General features: G+C 49.7%; 4 protein-coding genes and 2 long non-coding RNA genes across 10 annotated transcripts in view; 3 read left to right on the top strand and 3 right to left on the bottom strand.

The window, feature by feature from the left end:
• Positions 1-1,147, bottom strand: part of TATDN1 (TatD DNase domain containing 1) — a 35,808-nt gene extending 34,661 nt beyond the window's left edge. The window contains exon 1 of one of the 2 annotated variants that reach the window (XM_059723779.1): positions 1,087-1,147. In XM_059723779.1, coding sequence (XP_059579762.1) covers positions 1,087-1,108 — 22 coding nt within the window. In that variant the 5' untranslated portion in view covers positions 1,109-1,147. The remainder of the gene's footprint in view (positions 1-1,086) is intronic. The other variant, XM_059723781.1, reaches the window with a different exon arrangement.
• On the top strand, positions 1,092-9,649 carry LOC132249227 (NADH dehydrogenase [ubiquinone] 1 beta subcomplex subunit 9-like). 2 transcript variants are annotated; one of them, XM_059723771.1, is made up of 4 exons: positions 1,092-1,315; positions 4,354-4,546; positions 6,369-6,482; positions 9,387-9,649. In XM_059723771.1, the coding sequence occupies exons 1-4, from the start codon at positions 1,107-1,109 to the stop codon at positions 9,513-9,515; spliced, it is 645 nt and encodes a 214-aa protein (XP_059579754.1). In that variant the 5' UTR covers positions 1,092-1,106; the 3' UTR covers positions 9,516-9,649. The 2 variants fall into 2 exon arrangements, with proteins under 2 accessions (XP_059579754.1, XP_059579755.1); XM_059723772.1 differs by having other exon boundaries at positions 1,237-1,259.
• LOC132249232 (uncharacterized) lies at positions 8,782-10,930 on the bottom strand. Its single transcript, XR_009460630.1, has 2 exons — positions 10,842-10,930; positions 8,782-9,300 (listed from the first exon to the last, which is right to left on the bottom strand). It is a non-coding gene; the product is annotated as an uncharacterized LOC132249232 (long non-coding RNA).
• On the top strand, positions 10,862-19,404 carry LOC132249224 (NADH dehydrogenase [ubiquinone] 1 beta subcomplex subunit 9-like). 2 transcript variants are annotated; one of them, XM_059723767.1, is made up of 4 exons: positions 10,862-11,070; positions 14,109-14,301; positions 16,124-16,237; positions 19,142-19,404. In XM_059723767.1, exons 1-4 carry the CDS (start codon positions 10,862-10,864, stop codon positions 19,268-19,270), a joined length of 645 nt encoding a protein of 214 aa, XP_059579750.1. In that variant the 3' UTR covers positions 19,271-19,404. The 2 variants fall into 2 exon arrangements, with proteins under 2 accessions (XP_059579750.1, XP_059579751.1); XM_059723768.1 differs by having other exon boundaries at positions 10,992-11,014.
• LOC132249231 (uncharacterized) lies at positions 18,537-20,685 on the bottom strand. The gene is made up of 2 exons (XR_009460629.1): positions 20,597-20,685; positions 18,537-19,055 (listed from the first exon to the last, which is right to left on the bottom strand). It is a non-coding gene; the product is annotated as an uncharacterized LOC132249231 (long non-coding RNA).
• LOC132249226 (NADH dehydrogenase [ubiquinone] 1 beta subcomplex subunit 9-like) overlaps positions 20,617-20,835 on the top strand; it is an 8,544-nt gene continuing 8,325 nt past the window's right edge. Inside the window, exon 1 of one of the 2 annotated variants that reach the window (XM_059723769.1) lies at positions 20,617-20,825. In XM_059723769.1, coding sequence (XP_059579752.1) covers positions 20,617-20,825 — 209 coding nt within the window. The remainder of the gene's footprint in view (positions 20,826-20,835) is intronic. The other variant, XM_059723770.1, reaches the window with a different exon arrangement.

Genomic DNA, 20,835 nt, shown 5'->3' with positions numbered 1-20,835 from the left:
TGACTGTTCTGCAGCCGGGTGTGCATTAAGGTGGGGTGTGACGTGCATCTCTAAGCACTCCTGCTTATGAAGTATTAATAGTGCCTTGGATGGATCATAGAACAGTTTAACTTCAGACTAAGTTGTGTAGGTGCTGCATGTATGAAACAATGGGGAATCCAGCTCCTGCTTCTGGCTGCCTGGTGCATTGAGCAGCCACCTGTGGGTGGAAGGCAGTCTGGAGCTGGAGTCCTCCATAGTGGGACAGGAGCCACCCAGCTGTAGCTTAGCTCTTCTCCCCTCTTTCCCCCTATTCCTCTGCCCAGAGTCAGGCAGCAGAGGGAGGAGAAGCTGCTGCAGGCAAGGAGCCCAGCAGTACCTGGTTGGCTGCAGCTACACTGCAAGCAGCCTTGGTGGGAAGCTATTTGATTGCTATTTACAATATAAATACATTAATGTAGCTATATTCCTCATCTATAATTGACTGAGTACAAAATTCTGGGTTATTTTTGGTGAAAATAGGGTATCGGGCCTTGGTTCAGGAACCAATCCCCCATTGATAACACTGCTGCGATGGGAAAATCAGTTCCAAATTAACGAGGTTTCAAATTAAGACACAATTTTCAGGAACCAGTTGTGTCGTAAGTCCAAGGACTGCCTGTACACACGTGTGTGTGCACACCTATACACACACGCATACCCCCTTACAGGTACACACACACATGTGCACCATACACACACATCTAAACGTGCAGGTATATATGTATACCGGTGTACACACACGCGTGCAGCATACACACACCTATACCTGCAGGTACCTATACACACACGCATGTACACCATACACACACAGACACACATCCGTACATGCAGGTACCTATACACACAGATCTATATATGCAGGTTTATATACACACACGTGTGTGCACCATACACACATCTATACGTGCAGGTACACACACGTACACAAAGTACACACGTGTCCCCATGCACACCTCATCCACACCTGTACACGTACACACGCTGCAGGTCGTGCCCCGTGGCGGGCAGCCGCCCCCCACTCCCCACCCCATGCCCGGCCCCGCCCGCGCGCCCCTCCCCCCTCACCGACGAACTTGCAGCGGCTCATGTCTGCGGCGGCGACGGGCGGCTATCGCGCGTGCGCCGAGGGCGGAGGATTCCGCCCCCTTCCCGGCACCCCCCGCGCCCCGGGCCAAGAGGCGCGGAGGGCGGAGCGTCGCCGGCCCAAGATGGCGGGGTACCTGACACACCGACAGAAGGTGCTGCGTCTCTACAAGCGCGCGCAGCGCCACCTCGAGTCCTGGTGCATCCACCGGTGAGGGCGCCTCCCGCCCCGCGCGGTGTCTCCTTGCAGCCCCCCCTCCCCCCCCGCCCATGACGCAGGGGCCTGGTCCTTGGGTGCGGGGGAGTGCGCATGCGTGGGGGGAGTGGCACCCAGTTCAGCTTGGAGGGATTGCGCATGCGTGGGAGGACTACCCCGCTCAGCCTCTCTGTGAGCAGCGCCCCCTGACGGTGGGAGGCTGCAGCGCTTGCAGGGGGTAGGGGAGGGGTCAGGCTGAGGCTGGATCCTGGCTGCACCCCGTCGTGCAGGAGTCCAGCTCCTTGCACCCTGCGAGGTCTTGCCAGCAGCAGCCGTGAGGAGGGAAGGAAGGACCCGCCTGCCCTGTGCGATGTGGCAGCTATGGGTGGCGTGGAGCCTGACTGCGGGATTTGAATGACTGGATGCACCGTGAATCCAGGCAGCAAAAACACAGCCCTGGCACCACTGCCAGCCGTGCAGGGATGTCTCCTTCTGCAGACCCCTGGGTCCTGGTGATGGGCAGGAGAGCAAGCGAGGGTTGTGACCTAGCCCTGGTTGCCCTCAGGCCATGTTGCCTGCCCCTACTGCCGTGGCTGTATCTCTGATTCATGCTGGAGCTACTGCTGTAACATGGGGCAAGGGATAGAGCCACTGCTGCATGCCTGGGGTCAGAGGAGCGGCAGCACCAGCTCCAGCTCCAGCCACTTGCTCCAGGTTAGAGGTGCAGCTGCAGCAGCTTCCACCTCCTTGTGCCCCAGGCTGGATCTGCCCGGCAAGGAGCCCAGTGGCCTAGATCCAGCCTGGGGCATGAAGCAAATTTGATGCCCATGCCATGGATCCAGCAGAAGCTGTTTGCTTGATGCAGAAATAACTGGGGGACTTCCTTTGGCCAGGGTTATGCAGGAGGTCATATGAAGGCAAATGTAATGGTCCCTTCTGACGTTATGAATTATTTATAGTACTCACTGGCTTTAGTTGAGATCACCTGGTCCAATTGTGCTCTACAAATACTTGAGTGATCCATGTCTACAAGCACTTGCATCTTCTTTCTCATGGTTATGAAGCTTTTGCATATTATGTTAGCATGCTAGAAACATTGCAGTAAGAGCAAAGTATTTGGCATGATGATACTCCACAAATGTAAAGAGAGATCCCTGGAGAGGTATCCCTGTCCCTAATCATTTTCCATAATAGATAACGTATGAGCACAATGGTAGTTTTCATAATTCTGCTGTTTGCAGAAGGAGCAACATGGGAGAAAGTGCAAAGCTAAGGGAAAAACTGTGTGGTGGACAGTGCCTAGTACTAGAATAATTAGGTCAAACAGGACACTTCTGTGAAAGGGCTCAAGGATAAAGACTGGAACTACTGATGTGGAAGTGAAAAGGGAGCCCATGGAGGGATTCTGAGTGGATATATGCAAAAAGTAGTGTGCCAAGAAGACTATCTTAGTATTAGCATTTGGTGTGATCTTAAGAGGTACTGGGTTGCAGCCAAGTTCACTGAAGAAGATAACTATTCATGATGCAAGTTGATGAAGAACTTTGCTGAGCATTCTGGTGATGAGAGCACAGATCCTCTATAGCAGGGGTGGGCAACGTTTTTGGGCCGGAGTGCTGAAAAACACCACAATGCCTACCTCGGAAGGTGCCGGAGTGCCGGCATGGCAGAAAAACAAAATGAGGGCAAGGGGTACATGGCAAGATGCCCTTCTTGTGCTCTGTGCCCCCCACCCAAAGCCCCTGGCCCCCAGCCCTGCTGCCCCTGGCCTCCCACCCAAAGCCCCTGCCCCACAGCCTGGGTTCTATGGCTGCCAGCAGCTACCCCAACTCCAGGTAGCTAGCTGCTGCCAGCGACGGAGCTGGGGCTGCTCTGAGCTGGGCTTGCAGCGTCCCAGCTGCCTGCTGGGAGCAGCCTGGGATCCTGGCTGGCAGCAGCTCCCCAGAGCTTCAGCAGGGAGGCTCCAAACAGCTGTGCCAGGCTCTAGCACCAGCTCTGCACCGGTGCATGCAGGCGTGCCTCGGAGCAGGTGGTGGGGGTAGGGCCTGAGGCAGCACAGCCCTGGTCTCTTCCTCGCCCCAGCACGGAGGTGATCAGCCCAGTGCAGCTGTTTGCAACCAGCCCAGCCTCTGGGCAGCTGCAGCAAGCAGCGGGCTGGCTACAAACAGCAGCACTGGGCTCATCACCTCCGTGCTGGGAGCGGGGGAGAGACCAGGGCTGTGCTGCCTCAGGCCCCACCCTGACCACCTGCTCCGAGGCATGGTCTGCACGCACTGGTGGGGAGCTGGTGCTGGAGCCGGCACAGCTGTTTGGAGCCTCCCGGCTGAAGCCGGCCCTGGCTCTGGGGAGCTGCTGCCAGCCAGGATCCTGGGCTGCTCCCAGGAGGCAGCTGGCATGCTGCAAGCCCTGCTCGGAGCAGCCCGGGCTCCGTTGCTGGCAGCAGCTACCTGGAATCGGGGCTGGCTGCCGCGTGCCAGGCAAAAGGGCCTTGCGTGCCACACTTGGCACACATACCAGGGGTTGCCAACCCCTGCTGTTTAGAAATGTTAGATCAGGGGTAGGCAACCCCTGGCACCAACCAGTACCAGAGTGTGGCACTTTGCTGGGTGGACAGCAGGGAAGGGGCTAGGGCTGCTCTGTCACGATAAGGATCAGGCCTCTCGCAGCTCCCCCGTCCACCTCTAGTATGCCAGCATCTTACAAGTTGAGGTTGGTGTTATTGGCACTGCCCAAAAGCGTTGCTGACCCCTGGGTTAGAAATTGCCTGGGTTTGCATAACCAGGCAGAGGGATGGACTAATTTAAATGGACAATCTGCAGGCCTTTGTTAGAGAATGAATAGATGACCTAAGAAGGCTTTCTGCTGCTATTTCCTTGATGAGTGGTGATGAAAAGGGTGAAAAATATTTGATTTGTAAAGCTGAGGACAAATCAGCTTTACTTGAGGACAAGACTATGCTGCATAGAGACATTTCTAATATTCCTGTACTGGAAACCTTTGACACATCTGCTTTCTTTCCCACTAGAACTATTGCAAGTTTTTTGTACTTACAGAGATAAGTATAGATTCTATGCCTGTTTGCTGAGAGATCGGTTTGATAAAAACAAGAATGAGAAGGATATGGTGAAAGCAACGCTACTGCTAAAAGCTGGCGAGGAAGAATTTTGGATAAAGCAGCATCCTCAGCCTTACATCTTCCCTGACTCTCCAGGAGGCACGTCCTATGAGAGATATAACTGCTACAGGGTAGGTAAGATACCAGCAGGCTGTTTGGCAATATGGGTCTTGTATGCTGGTCTGCCTTCTTACACCATCGTTGCCTCTTGCTTTGGGGATGGGGCTGAGGATTTCCATCACTGTTGTAGGTTTGTAATGCTCTGCTATTCTTTTCATTCTGTTAGGGCTCTTATTTTCCATGAAGGCTGTTAACGGATCCCTATTTCTTTATCCTGCCCTTCCCCCAAAAAACCTCTCACTCAAATGTTGCAAGTTAAGGTTGTAAATGATTGATTTCTGATTTGTGGATTACTGTCACATGTTCAACACTGCAGTGATACATGGTATAACAAAAAGCCAAGGTAGATTTGCATTAACATTCCTGGGGTTTTTCTTAAAAAAAAAAAAATCTATATAGAAAGTTTTTAAGGTTGTTGCGTGAACCTTAGGTGGTCTTTTTCTTGTTCCTCACATGCATTTCAATAAGACTGTGACTATTGGACAATGCACCCACCCTTTCCTATATCAGCAAGTGGGATTTGAAGAGGGTGGTGATGTTTAAGATTAGTTCAGGTGTGTGGTCTGCATAAGGAGCACATTGGGATAAAGAAATGAAGACTGAGGTGATGGACACACCCAAGGATATACATGTGATATGCATGATGCTGTGTAACTTTACTACAATGCGCAAGCCATGAAAAATGTGTCATTGATTTGCTCAGCGCGCACTCACTTCCCTGGCCAGGCACTGTAATAGTCCCTGCTGCAGGTAACCAACTTGGAGAGCTGTTCCTGTGTCCACTCCTTACTATGGAGTCAGTATACTGCAAAGTAAAATCCATGTACTTTCTTCTGTGTCTACACCCAAAGGAGGTGCAAAGCTGTGAGGGTTCTTGGAAAACAGAACGTGAAGCTTGAATTTGAAGCGATGGAAGCATTTTGAGAGGATTTGGGTTTACATGATTCAGGCAAATGACCAGGAAGGTCTTAGCTGCGTTTTGAACAGGTTGGGGAGGGATATGGACTTTGGCAGGATAAATGGGGCAGGAAAGGTAGCCCGCAGTTATCAAGGTAGGAGATGAGGGACCTGAATGAAGAGGAAGGGTGGGATTAGTTGGAAAATTGGTAATGAGGGGGGGAAAATAGTACTTATACAGAGCCTGGATGTTACTTTGTATAGTAACAGGCAATTAACAGCAACAATCCTGCAAGGATGTGTACTGACGCATCCTGCTTCTGCTCTTGATTAGACTGCACTTCAGAGTACATTTTATAACCCCCCTCTTATGGATATATGATTGCTGAACCAGACAGCATAAGAAAAAATGAGGTGAATTTTTAGTCTTGCAACTTTAACTGCTATAACTTCCATATCTTCCTTTCATTGCTGCATCTGGTTTTACCACACATGGTAGTGACCAAACTTAAACACAAGACCCATTGTAAATTGCAGCTGTTCTATAACTTAATTCAAGCATCTGCAACTGGTGCTTTTCTTGCAAGGGGAGAAATGGGAATAAGTTGGCTTAGTGAAAAGAGCACTATGGGACTAATGAGCCTTGGATTCTCTCTTGAGCTTGCTTGCTTGTGCTCTGAGTGACATTTAAGCAAGTTACTGTCCTCCCAGTATCTGTTCAGTGGTCTGTAAAATGGAGGAGAGGCCAGTAATTTTATCCCTGACATGATTAGAGATCTACTGGGAAGTGCTATGTAAGAGCTAGATATATTGTTATGAAATGCTGCGCTTCACAGACCATTTACCCATCCCATGACATCTGTTGCCCAAGATATATGTACTGTTGCTGTATTTTATGGTTTCTTTCATCTAGTGCTTGGTTTGCTCTTTGGACAGGCTCCTGAATGGGTCCTGGAATACTGGCATCCTTCAGAGAAGGCAATGTATCCTGATTACTTTGCCAAAAGAGAAAAGTGGAAGAAGTTGCAGTTGGAAAGCTGGGATAAGGAGGTCAGTACTGCTTGAATGCAGAACAAAGCTCACTTAGTGTGCAATCTGAGTTTAAAGAAATCAAATTTAATGTATTAAAGACTCTTACTGAGTGAAAAGAAATGCCCAATTTAGGCATGAAAGTAACTCCTCATGGTTAACCTGCAGCCCCTAAGTTCTCACCCCTCCTCCAGCTTTTGCTTCCTGCCCCTGGGGCAGTGTAGCAGGGCACAGCCCACAGGGCTGGGGAAGCAGTGGGGATTGCTTGCAGTACAGCATGGAGCATGGAATAGCATGGGGGCAGAGGGTAGGACCATACAGCACAGCGCCTGACCACACATAAGTTAGACAGCCCTGGGCTAAAAGTGTTGCAGCCACTACACTAGAAGTTATGTTCAGTAGGATGAATAGAGAAATGGCCTGACCTTGCCTCCTTTCCCTATAAAATTTCAGCATTAATGAGTAGCATTTAGTAGATAAGTACTTCTGGGGAAACACCATTTTTGAGAGAATTATCCTGGTGCATGTCTGCGAGGGGCCAGCAGGGGAGACTATGCTTAGGGGCAACCAGCATGGATTCATTAGAGGCAGGTCCCATCAGACCAGCCTGGTGGCCTTCTATGACCAGGTCACAAAATCCTTAGACGCAGGTGTAGCAGCGGACATAGTCTTTCTGGACTTTAGGAAGGCCTTTGACACTGTCTCTCACCCCATTCTCATTTAAAAAAAAAACAAACTAGGGGACTGTGGTGTCAACACCTACACAGTCAAATGAGTTACTAACTGGCTGGAAGACCGCACCCAGAGAGTGGTGGTGGACAGGTCTTATTCGACCTTGAGGGATGTGGGCAGTGGGGTTCCGCAGGGCTCAGTCCTCGGGCCCGCACTGTTCAACATCTTCATAAGCAACTTGGACAAGGGGGTAAAAAGCACCCTGTTCAAATTCACAGATGACATTAAGATGTGGGGGGATGTGGGCATGCTAGAAGGGAGGAATAGGCTGCAGTCAGACCTAGACAGGTTACAGGGTGGATGAGAACAGGATGGGTTTCAACACTGACAAGTGCAAGGTGCTGCACCTGGGGGGGAAGAACCTGCAGCATACCTACAGGCTGGGGAACTCCTTTCTCATCAGTGCAGAGGCAGAAAAGGATCTTGGAGTCATTATTGATGCCAAAATGAATATGGGCCGACAGGAAGGCCAACCGTACCTTGTCATGCATCCACAGATGCATCTCGAGCAGGTCCAAGGAGGTGATCCTCCCCCTCTATGCGACACTGGTCAGGCTGCAGTTGGAGTACTGCGTCCAGTTCTGGGCACCGCACTTCAGGAGGGATGTGGACAACATGGAGAGGGTCCAGAGGAGGGCCACTTGCATGATCGGGGTCAGCAGGGCAGGCCCTACGAGGAGAGGCTGCGGGACCTGAACCTGTTCAGCCTCCACAAGAGAAGGTTGAGGGGGGATCTAGTGGCTGTTTACAAACTAGTCAGGGGGGACCAGCAGGCAATGGGGGAGTCCCTGTTCCCCCGAGCACTACCAGGAGTGACTAGAAATAATGGTCACAAGCTGGCAGAGGGTAGATTCAGACTAGACATCAGGAGGTGCTACTTCACTGTCAGGGCAGCTGGGATCTGGAACCAACTTCCAAAAGAAGTGGTGCTGGCTCCTACCCTGGGGTCTTTAAGGGGAGGCTAGATGAACACCTCGCTGGGGTTGTCTGACCCCAGTACTCTTTCCTGCCATGGCAGGGGATCGGACTTGATGATCTGCTCAGGTGCCTTCTGACCCTACCAACTATAAGTATGTAACCTCAGGACTGGAGAAAAGCTATATGCTATATGCTAACCCAGAGGTAGCACCTAGAATGCAGGCAACATATTAACTGCTGCCAGCACTAAGACTTGTCATCTACAGCAGTCTCCCTTGCTTACCTTTGGCATTCCTTCACCCACTACTTCCCTCTCATCCCTGCCTCCCCTATTACCCATTGTTTTCCTAATTTCCACTTATTTACATTCTCACTGACCTCCTGTCACACTTTTAGCTTCTTTCATTCCTTGGAGATCTCAGAACAACAGCAGAGACTCCCAGTCCTGAAGTAGGGTGCTTGTGCCTGAAAGCTTGCAAAGAACTTTTTTCCAACTACTCAGTTGATCTAATAAAAGATACCACACCTACTCAAAGAGCCTTGCTTTACCTTGCTAAGGCTTCTTACTTTCTTTCTCTGAAAACCTTTGCCTGGACTAGCAGCCTAGAAATTGACAGGACTTAGTTTCACAAATGTTGTAGTTAAACAGAATATCACAATGTAAAATAGATGGAGCTAAAATATTCTTATGTATTTAACCAATATGCACTTTCTTATAAGCAATACAAGTAACAAATAAGGATCAACATTGTGTTATGGAGTTAAGCAAATTAGGCCCTTAGATATTTGTGTAACCTGTACATTTGGTAAGCTTTCAAGAAATACCAGCTCAAAACAGTCACAAAGCTTAAGTAAATCCAGTGTAGTCAACAGCTGAATTTCTAGAAAAGAAAAATTCTTTTAAGGCATTGGAAGAGGTTGGCTTGGGACCCATAACTTGTAGTGTGGTATCTTACAGTGCATAAGACAGGATATTTTTATTCTTTAGTTTAGCAACCTTGTATTCCATTATTTTTTTTCAGTAGGTTACAACTAGGTTTGAAGTAACAATTGGAGATTCAAATGATCCATATAGCAGAAGCTGCAGGTCAACACTACGTAGTTCAGCCAAGCAGCTTGAGTGAGGGAATTTTGTGAAGTTGGTGCTCCGTTTGTGACTTAAGGATCTTCACTGTACCTATGTTTGAGCCTGAAGTAAAATAAGAAAGAAGCAAAGATTTACATCTTTAAAATATGCTGATAAGCTGTGTGTGGACCTTTTGTTTTTTTGTATAGGTTCAGCAGCTACAAGAAGAAATTCCACCTGAAGGTCCAAAGAATGAAGCCTTGCCCCCAGCCCGCAAAGAAGGGTATTTGCCACCTCTCTGGTGGCATTACGTAACTAGACCCCGTGAGCGTCCATAGTAAAAGCATCCTCCGGTGTGCAGCTGAACTAGTGGCAGTGGGCTTGTTCTCCACAAATCCAATAAATACCAGTTTGCATGTATTACTGTATGTAATCAGCAGTAAGGCTTAACAAAATAAAAAACACAAGTATACTTTGGTGGGACTTGGTGATGTGCTATCTTAACTCTTAAGTCCAAGGTGCCTGTGGGTTACAAGTGACAAGGTTGGTGTGAATATATTTATATTACACATCTTAAATGACTGTTCTGCAGCCGGGTGTGCATTAAGGTGGGGTGTGACGTGCATCTCTAAGCACTCCTGCTTATGAAGTATTAATAGTGCCTTGGATGGATCATAGAACAGTTTAACTTCAGACTAAGTTGTGTAGGTGCTGCATGTATGAAACAATGGGGAATCCAGCTCCTGCTTCTGGCTGCCTGGTGCATTGAGCAGCCACCTGTGGGTGGAAGGCAGTCTGGAGCTGGAGTCCTCCATAGTGGGACAGGAGCCACCCAGCTGTAGCTTAGCTCTTCTCCCCTCTTTCCCCCTATTCCTCTGCCCAGAGTCAGGCAGCAGAGGGAGGAGAAGCTGCTGCAGGCAAGGAGCCCAGCAGTACCTGGTTGGCTGCAGCTACACTGCAAGCAGCCTTGGTGGGAAGCTATTTGATTGCTATTTACAATATAAATACATTAATGTAGCTATATTCCTCATCTATAATTGACTGAGTACAAAATTCTGGGTTATTTTTGGTGAAAATAGGGTATCGGGCCTTGGTTCAGGAACCAATCCCCCATTGATAACACTGCTGCGATGGGAAAATCAGTTCCAAATTAACGAGGTTTCAAATTAAGACACAATTTTCAGGAACCAGTTGTGTCGTAAGTCCAAGGACTGCCTGTACACACGTGTGTGTGCACACCTATACACACACGCATACCCCCTTACAGGTACACACACACATGTGCACCATACACACACATCTAAACGTGCAGGTATATATGTATACCGGTGTACACACACGCGTGCAGCATACACACACCTATACCTGCAGGTACCTATACACACACGCATGTACACCATACACACACAGACACACATCCGTACATGCAGGTACCTATACACACAGATCTATATATGCAGGTTTATATACACACACGTGTGTGCACCATACACACATCTATACGTGCAGGTACACACACGTACACAAAGTACACACGTGTCCCCATGCACACCTCATCCACACCTGTACACGTACACACGCTGCAGGTCGTGCCCCGTGGCGGGCAGCCGCCCCCCACTCCCCACCCCATGCCCGGCCCCGCCCGCGCGCCCCTCCCCCCTCACCGACGAACTTGCAGCGGCTCATGTCTGCGGCGGCGACGGGCGGCTACCGCGCGTGCGTCGAGGGCGGAGGATTCCGCCCCCTTCCCGGCACCCCCCGCGCCCCGGGCCAAGAGGCGCGGAGGGCGGAGCGTCGCCGGCCCAAGATGGCGGGGTACCTGACACACCGACAGAAGGTGCTGCGTCTCTACAAGCGCGCGCAGCGCCACCTCGAGTCCTGGTGCATCCACCGGTGAGGGCGCCTCCCGCCCCGCGCGGTGTCTCCTTGCAGCCCCCCCTCCCCCCCCGCCCATGACGCAGGGGCCTGGTCCTTGGGTGCGGGGGAGTGCGCATGCGTGGGGGGAGTGGCACCCAGTTCAGCTTGGAGGGATTGCGCATGCGTGGGAGGACTACCCCGCTCAGCCTCTCTGTGAGCAGCGCCCCCTGACGGTGGGAGGCTGCAGCGCTTGCAGGGGGTAGGGGAGGGGTCAGGCTGAGGCTGGATCCTGGCTGCACCCCGTCCTGCAGGAGTCCAGCTCCTTGCACCCTGCGAGGTCTTGCCAGCAGCAGCCGTGAGGAGGGAAGGAAGGACCCGCCTGCCCTGTGCGATGTGGCAGCTATGGGTGGCGTGGAGCCTGACTGCGGGATTTGAATGACTGGATGCACCGTGAATCCAGGCAGCAAAAACACAGCCCTGGCACCACTGCCAGCCGTGCAGGGATGTCTCCTTCTGCAGACCCCTGGGTCCTGGTGATGGGCAGGAGAGCAAGCGAGGGTTGTGACCTAGCCCTGGTTGCCCTCAGGCCATGTTGCCTGCCCCTACTGCCGTGGCTGTATCTCTGATTCATGCTGGAGCTACTGCTGTAACATGGGGCAAGGGATAGAGCCACTGCTGCATGCCTGGGGTCAGAGGAGCGGCAGCACCAGCTCCAGCTCCAGCCACTTGCTCCAGGTTAGAGGTGCAGCTGCAGCAGCTTCCACCTCCTTGTGCCCCAGGCTGGATCTGCCCGGCAAGGAGCCCAGTGGCCTAGATCCAGCCTGGGGCATGAAGCAAATTTGATGCCCATGCCATGGATCCAGCAGAAGCTGTTTGCTTGATGCAGAAATAACTGGGGGACTTCCTTTGGCCAGGGTTATGCAGGAGGTCATATGAAGGCAAATGTAATGGTCCCTTCTGACGTTATGAATTATTTATAGTACTCACTGGCTTTAGTTGAGATCACCTGGTCCAATTGTGCTCTACAAATACTTGAGTGATCCATGTCTACAAGCACTTGCATCTTCTTTCTCATGGTTATGAAGCTTTTGCATATTATGTTAGCATGCTAGAAACATTGCAGTAAGAGCAAAGTATTTGGCATGATGATACTCCACAAATGTAAAGAGAGATCCCTGGAGAGGTATCCCTGTCCCTAATCATTTTCCATAATAGATAACGTATGAGCACAATGGTAGTTTTCATAATTCTGCTGTTTGCAGAAGGAGCAACATGGGAGAAAGTGCAAAGCTAAGGGAAAAACTGTGTGGTGGACAGTGCCTAGTACTAGAATAATTAGGTCAAACAGGACACTTCTGTGAAAGGGCTCAAGGATAAAGACTGGAACTACTGATGTGGAAGTGAAAAGGGAGCCCATGGAGGGATTCTGAGTGGATATATGCAAAAAGTAGTGTGCCAAGAAGACTATCTTAGTATTAGCATTTGGTGTGATCTTAAGAGGTACTGGGTTGCAGCCAAGTTCACTGAAGAAGATAACTATTCATGATGCAAGTTGATGAAGAACTTTGCTGAGCATTCTGGTGATGAGAGCACAGATCCTCTATAGCAGGGGTGGGCAACGTTTTTGGGCCGGAGTGCTGAAAAACACCACAATGCCTACCTCGGAAGGTGCCGGAGTGCCGGCATGGCAGAAAAACAAAATGAGGGCAAGGGGTACATGGCAAGATGCCCTTCTTGTGCTCTGTGCCCCCCACCCAAAGCCCCTGGCCCCCAGCCCTGCTGCCCCTGGCCTCCCACCCAAAGCCCCTGCCCCACAGCCTGGGTTCTATGGCTGCCAGCAGCTACCCCAACTCCAGGTAGCTAGCTGCTGCCAGCGACGGAGCTGGGGCTGCTCTGAGCTGGGCTTGCAGCGTCCCAGCTGCCTGCTGGGAGCAGCCTGGGATCCTGGCTGGCAGCAGCTCCCCAGAGCTTCAGCAGGGAGGCTCCAAACAGCTGTGCCAGGCTCTAGCACCAGCTCTGCACCGGTGCATGCAGGCGTGTCTCGGAGCAGGTGGTGGGGGTAGGGCCTGAGGCAGCACAGCCCTGGTCTCTTCCTCGCCCCAGCACGGAGGTGATCAGCCCAGTGCAGCTGTTTGCAACCAGCCCAGCCTCTGGGCAGCTGCAGCAAGCAGCGGGCTGGCTACAAACAGCAGCACTGGGCTCATCACCTCCGTGCTGGGAGCGGGGGAGAGACCAGGGCTGTGCTGCCTCAGGCCCCACCCTGACCACCTGCTCCGAGGCATGGTCTGCACGCACTGGTGGGGAGCTGGTGCTGGAGCCGGCACAGCTGTTTGGAGCCTCCCGGCTGAAGCCGGCCCTGGCTCTGGGGAGCTGCTGCCAGCCAGGATCCTGGGCTGCTCCCAGGAGGCAGCTGGCATGCTGCAAGCCCTGCTCGGAGCAGCCCGGGCTCCGTTGCTGGCAGCAGCTACCTGGAATCGGGGCTGGCTGCCGCGTGCCAGGCAAAAGGGCCTTGCGTGCCACACTTGGCACACATACCAGGGGTTGCCAACCCCTGCTGTTTAGAAATGTTAGATCAGGGGTAGGCAACCCCTGGCACCAACCAGTACCAGAGTGTGGCACTTTGCTGGGTGGACAGCAGGGAAGGGGCTAGGGCTGCTCTGTCACGATAAGGATCAGGCCTCTCGCAGCTCCCCCGTCCACCTCTAGTATGCCAGCATCTTACAAGTTGAGGTTGGTGTTATTGGCACTGCCCAAAAGCGTTGCTGACCCCTGGGTTAGAAATTGCCTGGGTTTGCATAACCAGGCAGAGGGATGGACTAATTTAAATGGACAATCTGCAGGCCTTTGTTAGAGAATGAATAGATGACCTAAGAAGGCTTTCTGCTGCTATTTCCTTGATGAGTGGTGATGAAAAGGGTGAAAAATATTTGATTTGTAAAGCTGAGGACAAATCAGCTTTACTTGAGGACAAGACTATGCTGCATAGAGACATTTCTAATATTCCTGTACTGGAAACCTTTGACACATCTGCTTTCTTTCCCACTAGAACTATTGCAAGTTTTTTGTACTTACAGAGATAAGTATAGATTCTATGCCTGTTTGCTGAGAGATCGGTTTGATAAAAACAAGAATGAGAAGGATATGGTGAAAGCAACGCTACTGCTAAAAGCTGGCGAGGAAGAATTTTGGATAAAGCAGCATCCTCAGCCTTACATCTTCCCTGACTCTCCAGGAGGCACGTCCTATGAGAGATATAACTGCTACAGGGTAGGTAAGATACCAGCAGGCTGTTTGGCAATATGGGTCTTGTATGCTGGTCTGCCTTCTTACACCATCGTTGCCTCTTGCTTTGGGGATGGGGCTGAGGATTTCCATCACTGTTGTAGGTTTGTAATGCTCTGCTATTCTTTTCATTCTGTTAGGGCTCTTATTTTCCATGAAGGCTGTTAACGGATCCCTATTTCTTTATCCTGCCCTTCCCCCAAAAAACCTCTCACTCAAATGTTGCAAGTTAAGGTTGTAAATGATTGATTTCTGATTTGTGGATTACTGTCACATGTTCAACACTGCAGTGATACATGGTATAACAAAAAGCCAAGGTAGATTTGCATTAACATTCCTGGGGTTTTTCTTAAAAAAAAAAAAATCTATATAGAAAGTTTTTAAGGTTGTTGCGTGAACCTTAGGTGGTCTTTTTCTTGTTCCTCACATGCATTTCAATAAGACTGTGACTATTGGACAATGCACCCACCCTTTCCTATATCAGCAAGTGGGATTTGAAGAGGGTGGTGATGTTTAAGATTAGTTCAGGTGTGTGGTCTGCATAAGGAGCACATTGGGATAAAGAAATGAAGACTGAGGTGATGGACACACCCAAGGATATACATGTGATATGCATGATGCTGTGTAACTTTACTACAATGCGCAAGCCATGAAAAATGTGTCATTGATTTGCTCAGCGCGCACTCACTTCCCTGGCCAGGCACTGTAATAGTCCCTGCTGCAGGTAACCAACTTGGAGAGCTGTTCCTGTGTCCACTCCTTACTATGGAGTCAGTATACTGCAAAGTAAAATCCATGTACTTTCTTCTGTGTCTACACCCAAAGGAGGTGCAAAGCTGTGAGGGTTCTTGGAAAACAGAACGTGAAGCTTGAATTTGAAGCGATGGAAGCATTTTGAGAGGATTTGGGTTTACATGATTCAGGCAAATGACCAGGAAGGTCTTAGCTGCGTTTTGAACAGGTTGGGGAGGGATATGGACTTTGGCAGGATAAATGGGGCAGGAAAGGTAGCCCGCAGTTATCAAGGTAGGAGATGAGGGACCTGAATGAAGAGGAAGGGTGGGATTAGTTGGAAAATTGGTAATGAGGGGGGGAAAATAGTACTTATACAGAGCCTGGATGTTACTTTGTATAGTAACAGGCAATTAACAGCAACAATCCTGCAAGGATGTGTACTGACGCATCCTGCTTCTGCTCTTGATTAGACTGCACTTCAGAGTACATTTTATAACCCCCCTCTTATGGATATATGATTGCTGAACCAGACAGCATAAGAAAAAATGAGGTGAATTTTTAGTCTTGCAACTTTAACTGCTATAACTTCCATATCTTCCTTTCATTGCTGCATCTGGTTTTACCACACATGGTAGTGACCAAACTTAAACACAAGACCCATTGTAAATTGCAGCTGTTCTATAACTTAATTCAAGCATCTGCAACTGGTGCTTTTCTTGCAAGGGGAGAAATGGGAATAAGTTGGCTTAGTGAAAAGAGCACTATGGGACTAATGAGCCTTGGATTCTCTCTTGAGCTTGCTTGCTTGTGCTCTGAGTGACATTTAAGCAAGTTACTGTCCTCCCAGTATCTGTTCAGTGGTCTGTAAAATGGAGGAGAGGCCAGTAATTTTATCCCTGACATGATTAGAGATCTACTGGGAAGTGCTATGTAAGAGCTAGATATATTGTTATGAAATGCTGCGCTTCACAGACCATTTACCCATCCCATGACATCTGTTGCCCAAGATATATGTACTGTTGCTGTATTTTATGGTTTCTTTCATCTAGTGCTTGGTTTGCTCTTTGGACAGGCTCCTGAATGGGTCCTGGAATACTGGCATCCTTCAGAGAAGGCAATGTATCCTGATTACTTTGCCAAAAGAGAAAAGTGGAAGAAGTTGCAGTTGGAAAGCTGGGATAAGGAGGTCAGTACTGCTTGAATGCAGAACAAAGCTCACTTAGTGTGCAATCTGAGTTTAAAGAAATCAAATTTAATGTATTAAAGACTCTTACTGAGTGAAAAGAAATGCCCAATTTAGGCATGAAAGTAACTCCTCATGGTTAACCTGCAGCCCCTAAGTTCTCACCCCTCCTCCAGCTTTTGCTTCCTGCCCCTGGGGCAGTGTAGCAGGGCACAGCCCACAGGGCTGGGGAAGCAGTGGGGATTGCTTGCAGTACAGCATGGAGCATGGAATAGCATGGGGGCAGAGGGTAGGACCATACAGCACAGCGCCTGACCACACATAAGTTAGACAGCCCTGGGCTAAAAGTGTTGCAGCCACTACACTAGAAGTTATGTTCAGTAGGATGAATAGAGAAATGGCCTGACCTTGCCTCCTTTCCCTATAAAATTTCAGCATTAATGAGTAGCATTTAGTAGATAAGTACTTCTGGGGAAACACCATTTTTGAGAGAATTATCCTGGTGCATGTCTGCGAGGGGCCAGCAGGGGAGACTATGCTTAGGGGCAACCAGCATGGATTCATTAGAGGCAGGTCCCATCAGACCAGCCTGGTGGCCTTCTATGACCAGGTCACAAAATCCTTAGACGCAGGTGTAGCAGCGGACATAGTCTTTCTGGACTTTAGGAAGGCCTTTGACACTGTCTCTCACCCCATTCTCATTTAAAAAAAAAACAAACTAGGGGACTGTGGTGTCAACACCTACACAGTCAAATGAGTTACTAACTGGCTGGAAGACCGCACCCAGAGAGTGGTGGTGGACAGGTCTTATTCGACCTTGAGGGATGTGGGCAGTGGGGTTCCGCAGGGCTCAGTCCTCGGGCCCGCACTGTTCAACATCTTCATAAGCAACTTGGACAAGGGGGTAAAAAGCACCCTGTTCAAATTCACAGATGACATTAAGATGTGGGGGGATGTGGGCATGCTAGAAGGGAGGAATAGGCTGCAGTCAGACCTAGACAGGTTACAGGGTGGATGAGAACAGGATGGGTTTCAACACTGACAAGTGCAAGGTGCTGCACCTGGGGGGGAAGAACCTGCAGCATACCTACAGGCTGGGGAACTCCTTTCTCATCAGTGCAGAGGCAGAAAAGGATCTTGGAGTCATTATTGATGCCAAAATGAATATGGGCCGACAGGAAGGCCAACCGTACCTTGTCATGCATCCACAGATGCATCTCGAGCAGGTCCAAGGAGGTGATCCTCCCCCTCTATGCGACACTGGTCAGGCTGCAGTTGGAGTACTGCGTCCAGTTCTGGGCACCGCACTTCAGGAGGGATGTGGACAACATGGAGAGGGTCCAGAGGAGGGCCACTTGCATGATCGGGGTCAGCAGGGCAGGCCCTACGAGGAGAGGCTGCGGGACCTGAACCTGTTCAGCCTCCACAAGAGAAGGTTGAGGGGGGATCTAGTGGCTGTTTACAAACTAGTCAGGGGGGACCAGCAGGCAATGGGGGAGTCCCTGTTCCCCCGAGCACTACCAGGAGTGACTAGAAATAATGGTCACAAGCTGGCAGAGGGTAGATTCAGACTAGACATCAGGAGGTGCTACTTCACTGTCAGGGCAGCTGGGATCTGGAACCAACTTCCAAAAGAAGTGGTGCTGGCTCCTACCCTGGGGTCTTTAAGGGGAGGCTAGATGAACACCTCGCTGGGGTTGTCTGACCCCAGTACTCTTTCCTGCCATGGCAGGGGATCGGACTTGATGATCTGCTCAGGTGCCTTCTGACCCTACCAACTATAAGTATGTAACCTCAGGACTGGAGAAAAGCTATATGCTATATGCTAACCCAGAGGTAGCACCTAGAATGCAGGCAACATATTAACTGCTGCCAGCACTAAGACTTGTCATCTACAGCAGTCTCCCTTGCTTACCTTTGGCATTCCTTCACCCACTACTTCCCTCTCATCCCTGCCTCCCCTATTACCCATTGTTTTCCTAATTTCCACTTATTTACATTCTCACTGACCTCCTGTCACACTTTTAGCTTCTTTCATTCCTTGGAGATCTCAGAACAACAGCAGAGACTCCCAGTCCTGAAGTAGGGTGCTTGTGCCTGAAAGCTTGCAAAGAACTTTTTTCCAACTACTCAGTTGATCTAATAAAAGATACCACACCTACTCAAAGAGCCTTGCTTTACCTTGCTAAGGCTTCTTACTTTCTTTCTCTGAAAACCTTTGCCTGGACTAGCAGCCTAGAAATTGACAGGACTTAGTTTCACAAATGTTGTAGTTAAACAGAATATCACAATGTAAAATAGATGGAGCTAAAATATTCTTATGTATTTAACCAATATGCACTTTCTTATAAGCAATACAAGTAACAAATAAGGATCAACATTGTGTTATGGAGTTAAGCAAATTAGGCCCTTAGATATTTGTGTAACCTGTACATTTGGTAAGCTTTCAAGAAATACCAGCTCAAAACAGTCACAAAGCTTAAGTAAATCCAGTGTAGTCAACAGCTGAATTTCTAGAAAAGAAAAATTCTTTTAAGGCATTGGAAGAGGTTGGCTTGGGACCCATAACTTGTAGTGTGGTATCTTACAGTGCATAAGACAGGATATTTTTATTCTTTAGTTTAGCAACCTTGTATTCCATTATTTTTTTTCAGTAGGTTACAACTAGGTTTGAAGTAACAATTGGAGATTCAAATGATCCATATAGCAGAAGCTGCAGGTCAACACTACGTAGTTCAGCCAAGCAGCTTGAGTGAGGGAATTTTGTGAAGTTGGTGCTCCGTTTGTGACTTAAGGATCTTCACTGTACCTATGTTTGAGCCTGAAGTAAAATAAGAAAGAAGCAAAGATTTACATCTTTAAAATATGCTGATAAGCTGTGTGTGGACCTTTTGTTTTTTTGTATAGGTTCAGCAGCTACAAGAAGAAATTCCACCTGAAGGTCCAAAGAATGAAGCCTTGCCCCCAGCCCGCAAAGAAGGGTATTTGCCACCTCTCTGGTGGCATTACGTAACTAGACCCCGTGAGCGTCCATAGTAAAAGCATCCTCCGGTGTGCAGCTGAACTAGTGGCAGTGGGCTTGTTCTCCACAAATCCAATAAATACCAGTTTGCATGTATTACTGTATGTAATCAGCAGTAAGGCTTAACAAAATAAAAAACACAAGTATACTTTGGTGGGACTTGGTGATGTGCTATCTTAACTCTTAAGTCCAAGGTGCCTGTGGGTTACAAGTGACAAGGTTGGTGTGAATATATTTATATTACACATCTTAAATGACTGTTCTGCAGCCGGGTGTGCATTAAGGTGGGGTGTGACGTGCATCTCTAAGCACTCCTGCTTATGAAGTATTAATAGTGCCTTGGATGGATCATAGAACAGTTTAACTTCAGACTAAGTTGTGTAGGTGCTGCATGTATGAAACAATGGGGAATCCAGCTCCTGCTTCTGGCTGCCTGGTGCATTGAGCAGCCACCTGTGGGTGGAAGGCAGTCTGGAGCTGGAGTCCTCCATAGTGGGACAGGAGCCACCCAGCTGTAGCTTAGCTCTTCTCCCCTCTTTCCCCCTATTCCTCTGCCCAGAGTCAGGCAGCAGAGGGAGGAGAAGCTGCTGCAGGCAAGGAGCCCAGCAGTACCTGGTTGGCTGCAGCTACACTGCAAGCAGCCTTGGTGGGAAGCTATTTGATTGCTATTTACAATATAAATACATTAATGTAGCTATATTCCTCATCTATAATTGACTGAGTACAAAATTCTGGGTTATTTTTGGTGAAAATAGGGTATCGGGCCTTGGTTCAGGAACCAATCCCCCATTGATAACACTGCTGCGATGGGAAAATCAGTTCCAAATTAACGAGGTTTCAAATTAAGACACAATTTTCAGGAACCAGTTGTGTCGTAAGTCCAAGGACTGCCTGTACACACGTGTGTGTGCACACCTATACACACACGCATACCCCCTTACAGGTACACACACACATGTGCACCATACACACACATCTAAACGTGCAGGTATATATGTATACCGGTGTACACACACGCGTGCAGCATACACACACCTATACCTGCAGGTACCTATACACACACGCATGTACACCATACACACACAGACACACATCCGTACATGCAGGTACCTATACACACAGATCTATATATGCAGGTTTATATACACACACGTGTGTGCACCATACACACATCTATACGTGCAGGTACACACACGTACACAAAGTACACACGTGTCCCCATGCACACCTCATCCACACCTGTACACGTACACACGCTGCAGGTCGTGCCCCGTGGCGGGCAGCCGCCCCCCACTCCCCACCCCATGCCCGGCCCCGCCCGCGCGCCCCTCCCCCCTCACCGACGAACTTGCAGCGGCTCATGTCTGCGGCGGCGACGGGCGGCTACCGCGCGTGCGTCGAGGGCGGAGGATTCCGCCCCCTTCCCGGCACCCCCCGCGCCCCGGGCCAAGAGGCGCGGAGGGCGGAGCGTCGCCGGCCCAAGATGGCGGGGTACCTGACACACCGACAGAAGGTGCTGCGTCTCTACAAGCGCGCGCAGCGCCACCTCGAGTCCTGGTGCATCCACCGGTGAGGGCGC

The sequence above is a fragment of the Alligator mississippiensis genome, chromosome 3 (genome assembly GCF_030867095.1).
Source record: "Alligator mississippiensis isolate rAllMis1 chromosome 3, rAllMis1, whole genome shotgun sequence".
In the NCBI taxonomy this organism is placed as follows: domain Eukaryota; kingdom Metazoa; phylum Chordata; order Crocodylia; family Alligatoridae; genus Alligator; species Alligator mississippiensis.
The sequence above is the reverse complement of the archived record's forward strand: the minus strand, read 5'-3'. Positions and strand labels throughout refer to the sequence as shown.

Coding starts and splice junctions, on each gene's coding strand:
- LOC132249227 (XM_059723771.1), top strand. CDS start 1,107: ATGTCTGCGGCGGCGACGGGCGGCTATCGCGCGTGCGCCGAGGGCGGA. Junction 1,316..4,353: donor GAGTCCTGGTGCATCCACCG/GTGAGGGCGCCT, acceptor TTGTACTTACAG/AGATAAGTATAGATTCTATG. Junction 4,547..6,368: donor AGAGATATAACTGCTACAGG/GTAGGTAAGATA, acceptor CTCTTTGGACAG/GCTCCTGAATGGGTCCTGGA.
- LOC132249224 (XM_059723767.1), top strand. CDS start 10,862: ATGTCTGCGGCGGCGACGGGCGGCTACCGCGCGTGCGTCGAGGGCGGA. Junction 14,302..16,123: donor AGAGATATAACTGCTACAGG/GTAGGTAAGATA, acceptor CTCTTTGGACAG/GCTCCTGAATGGGTCCTGGA. Junction 16,238..19,141: donor TGGAAAGCTGGGATAAGGAG/GTCAGTACTGCT, acceptor TTTTTTGTATAG/GTTCAGCAGCTACAAGAAGA.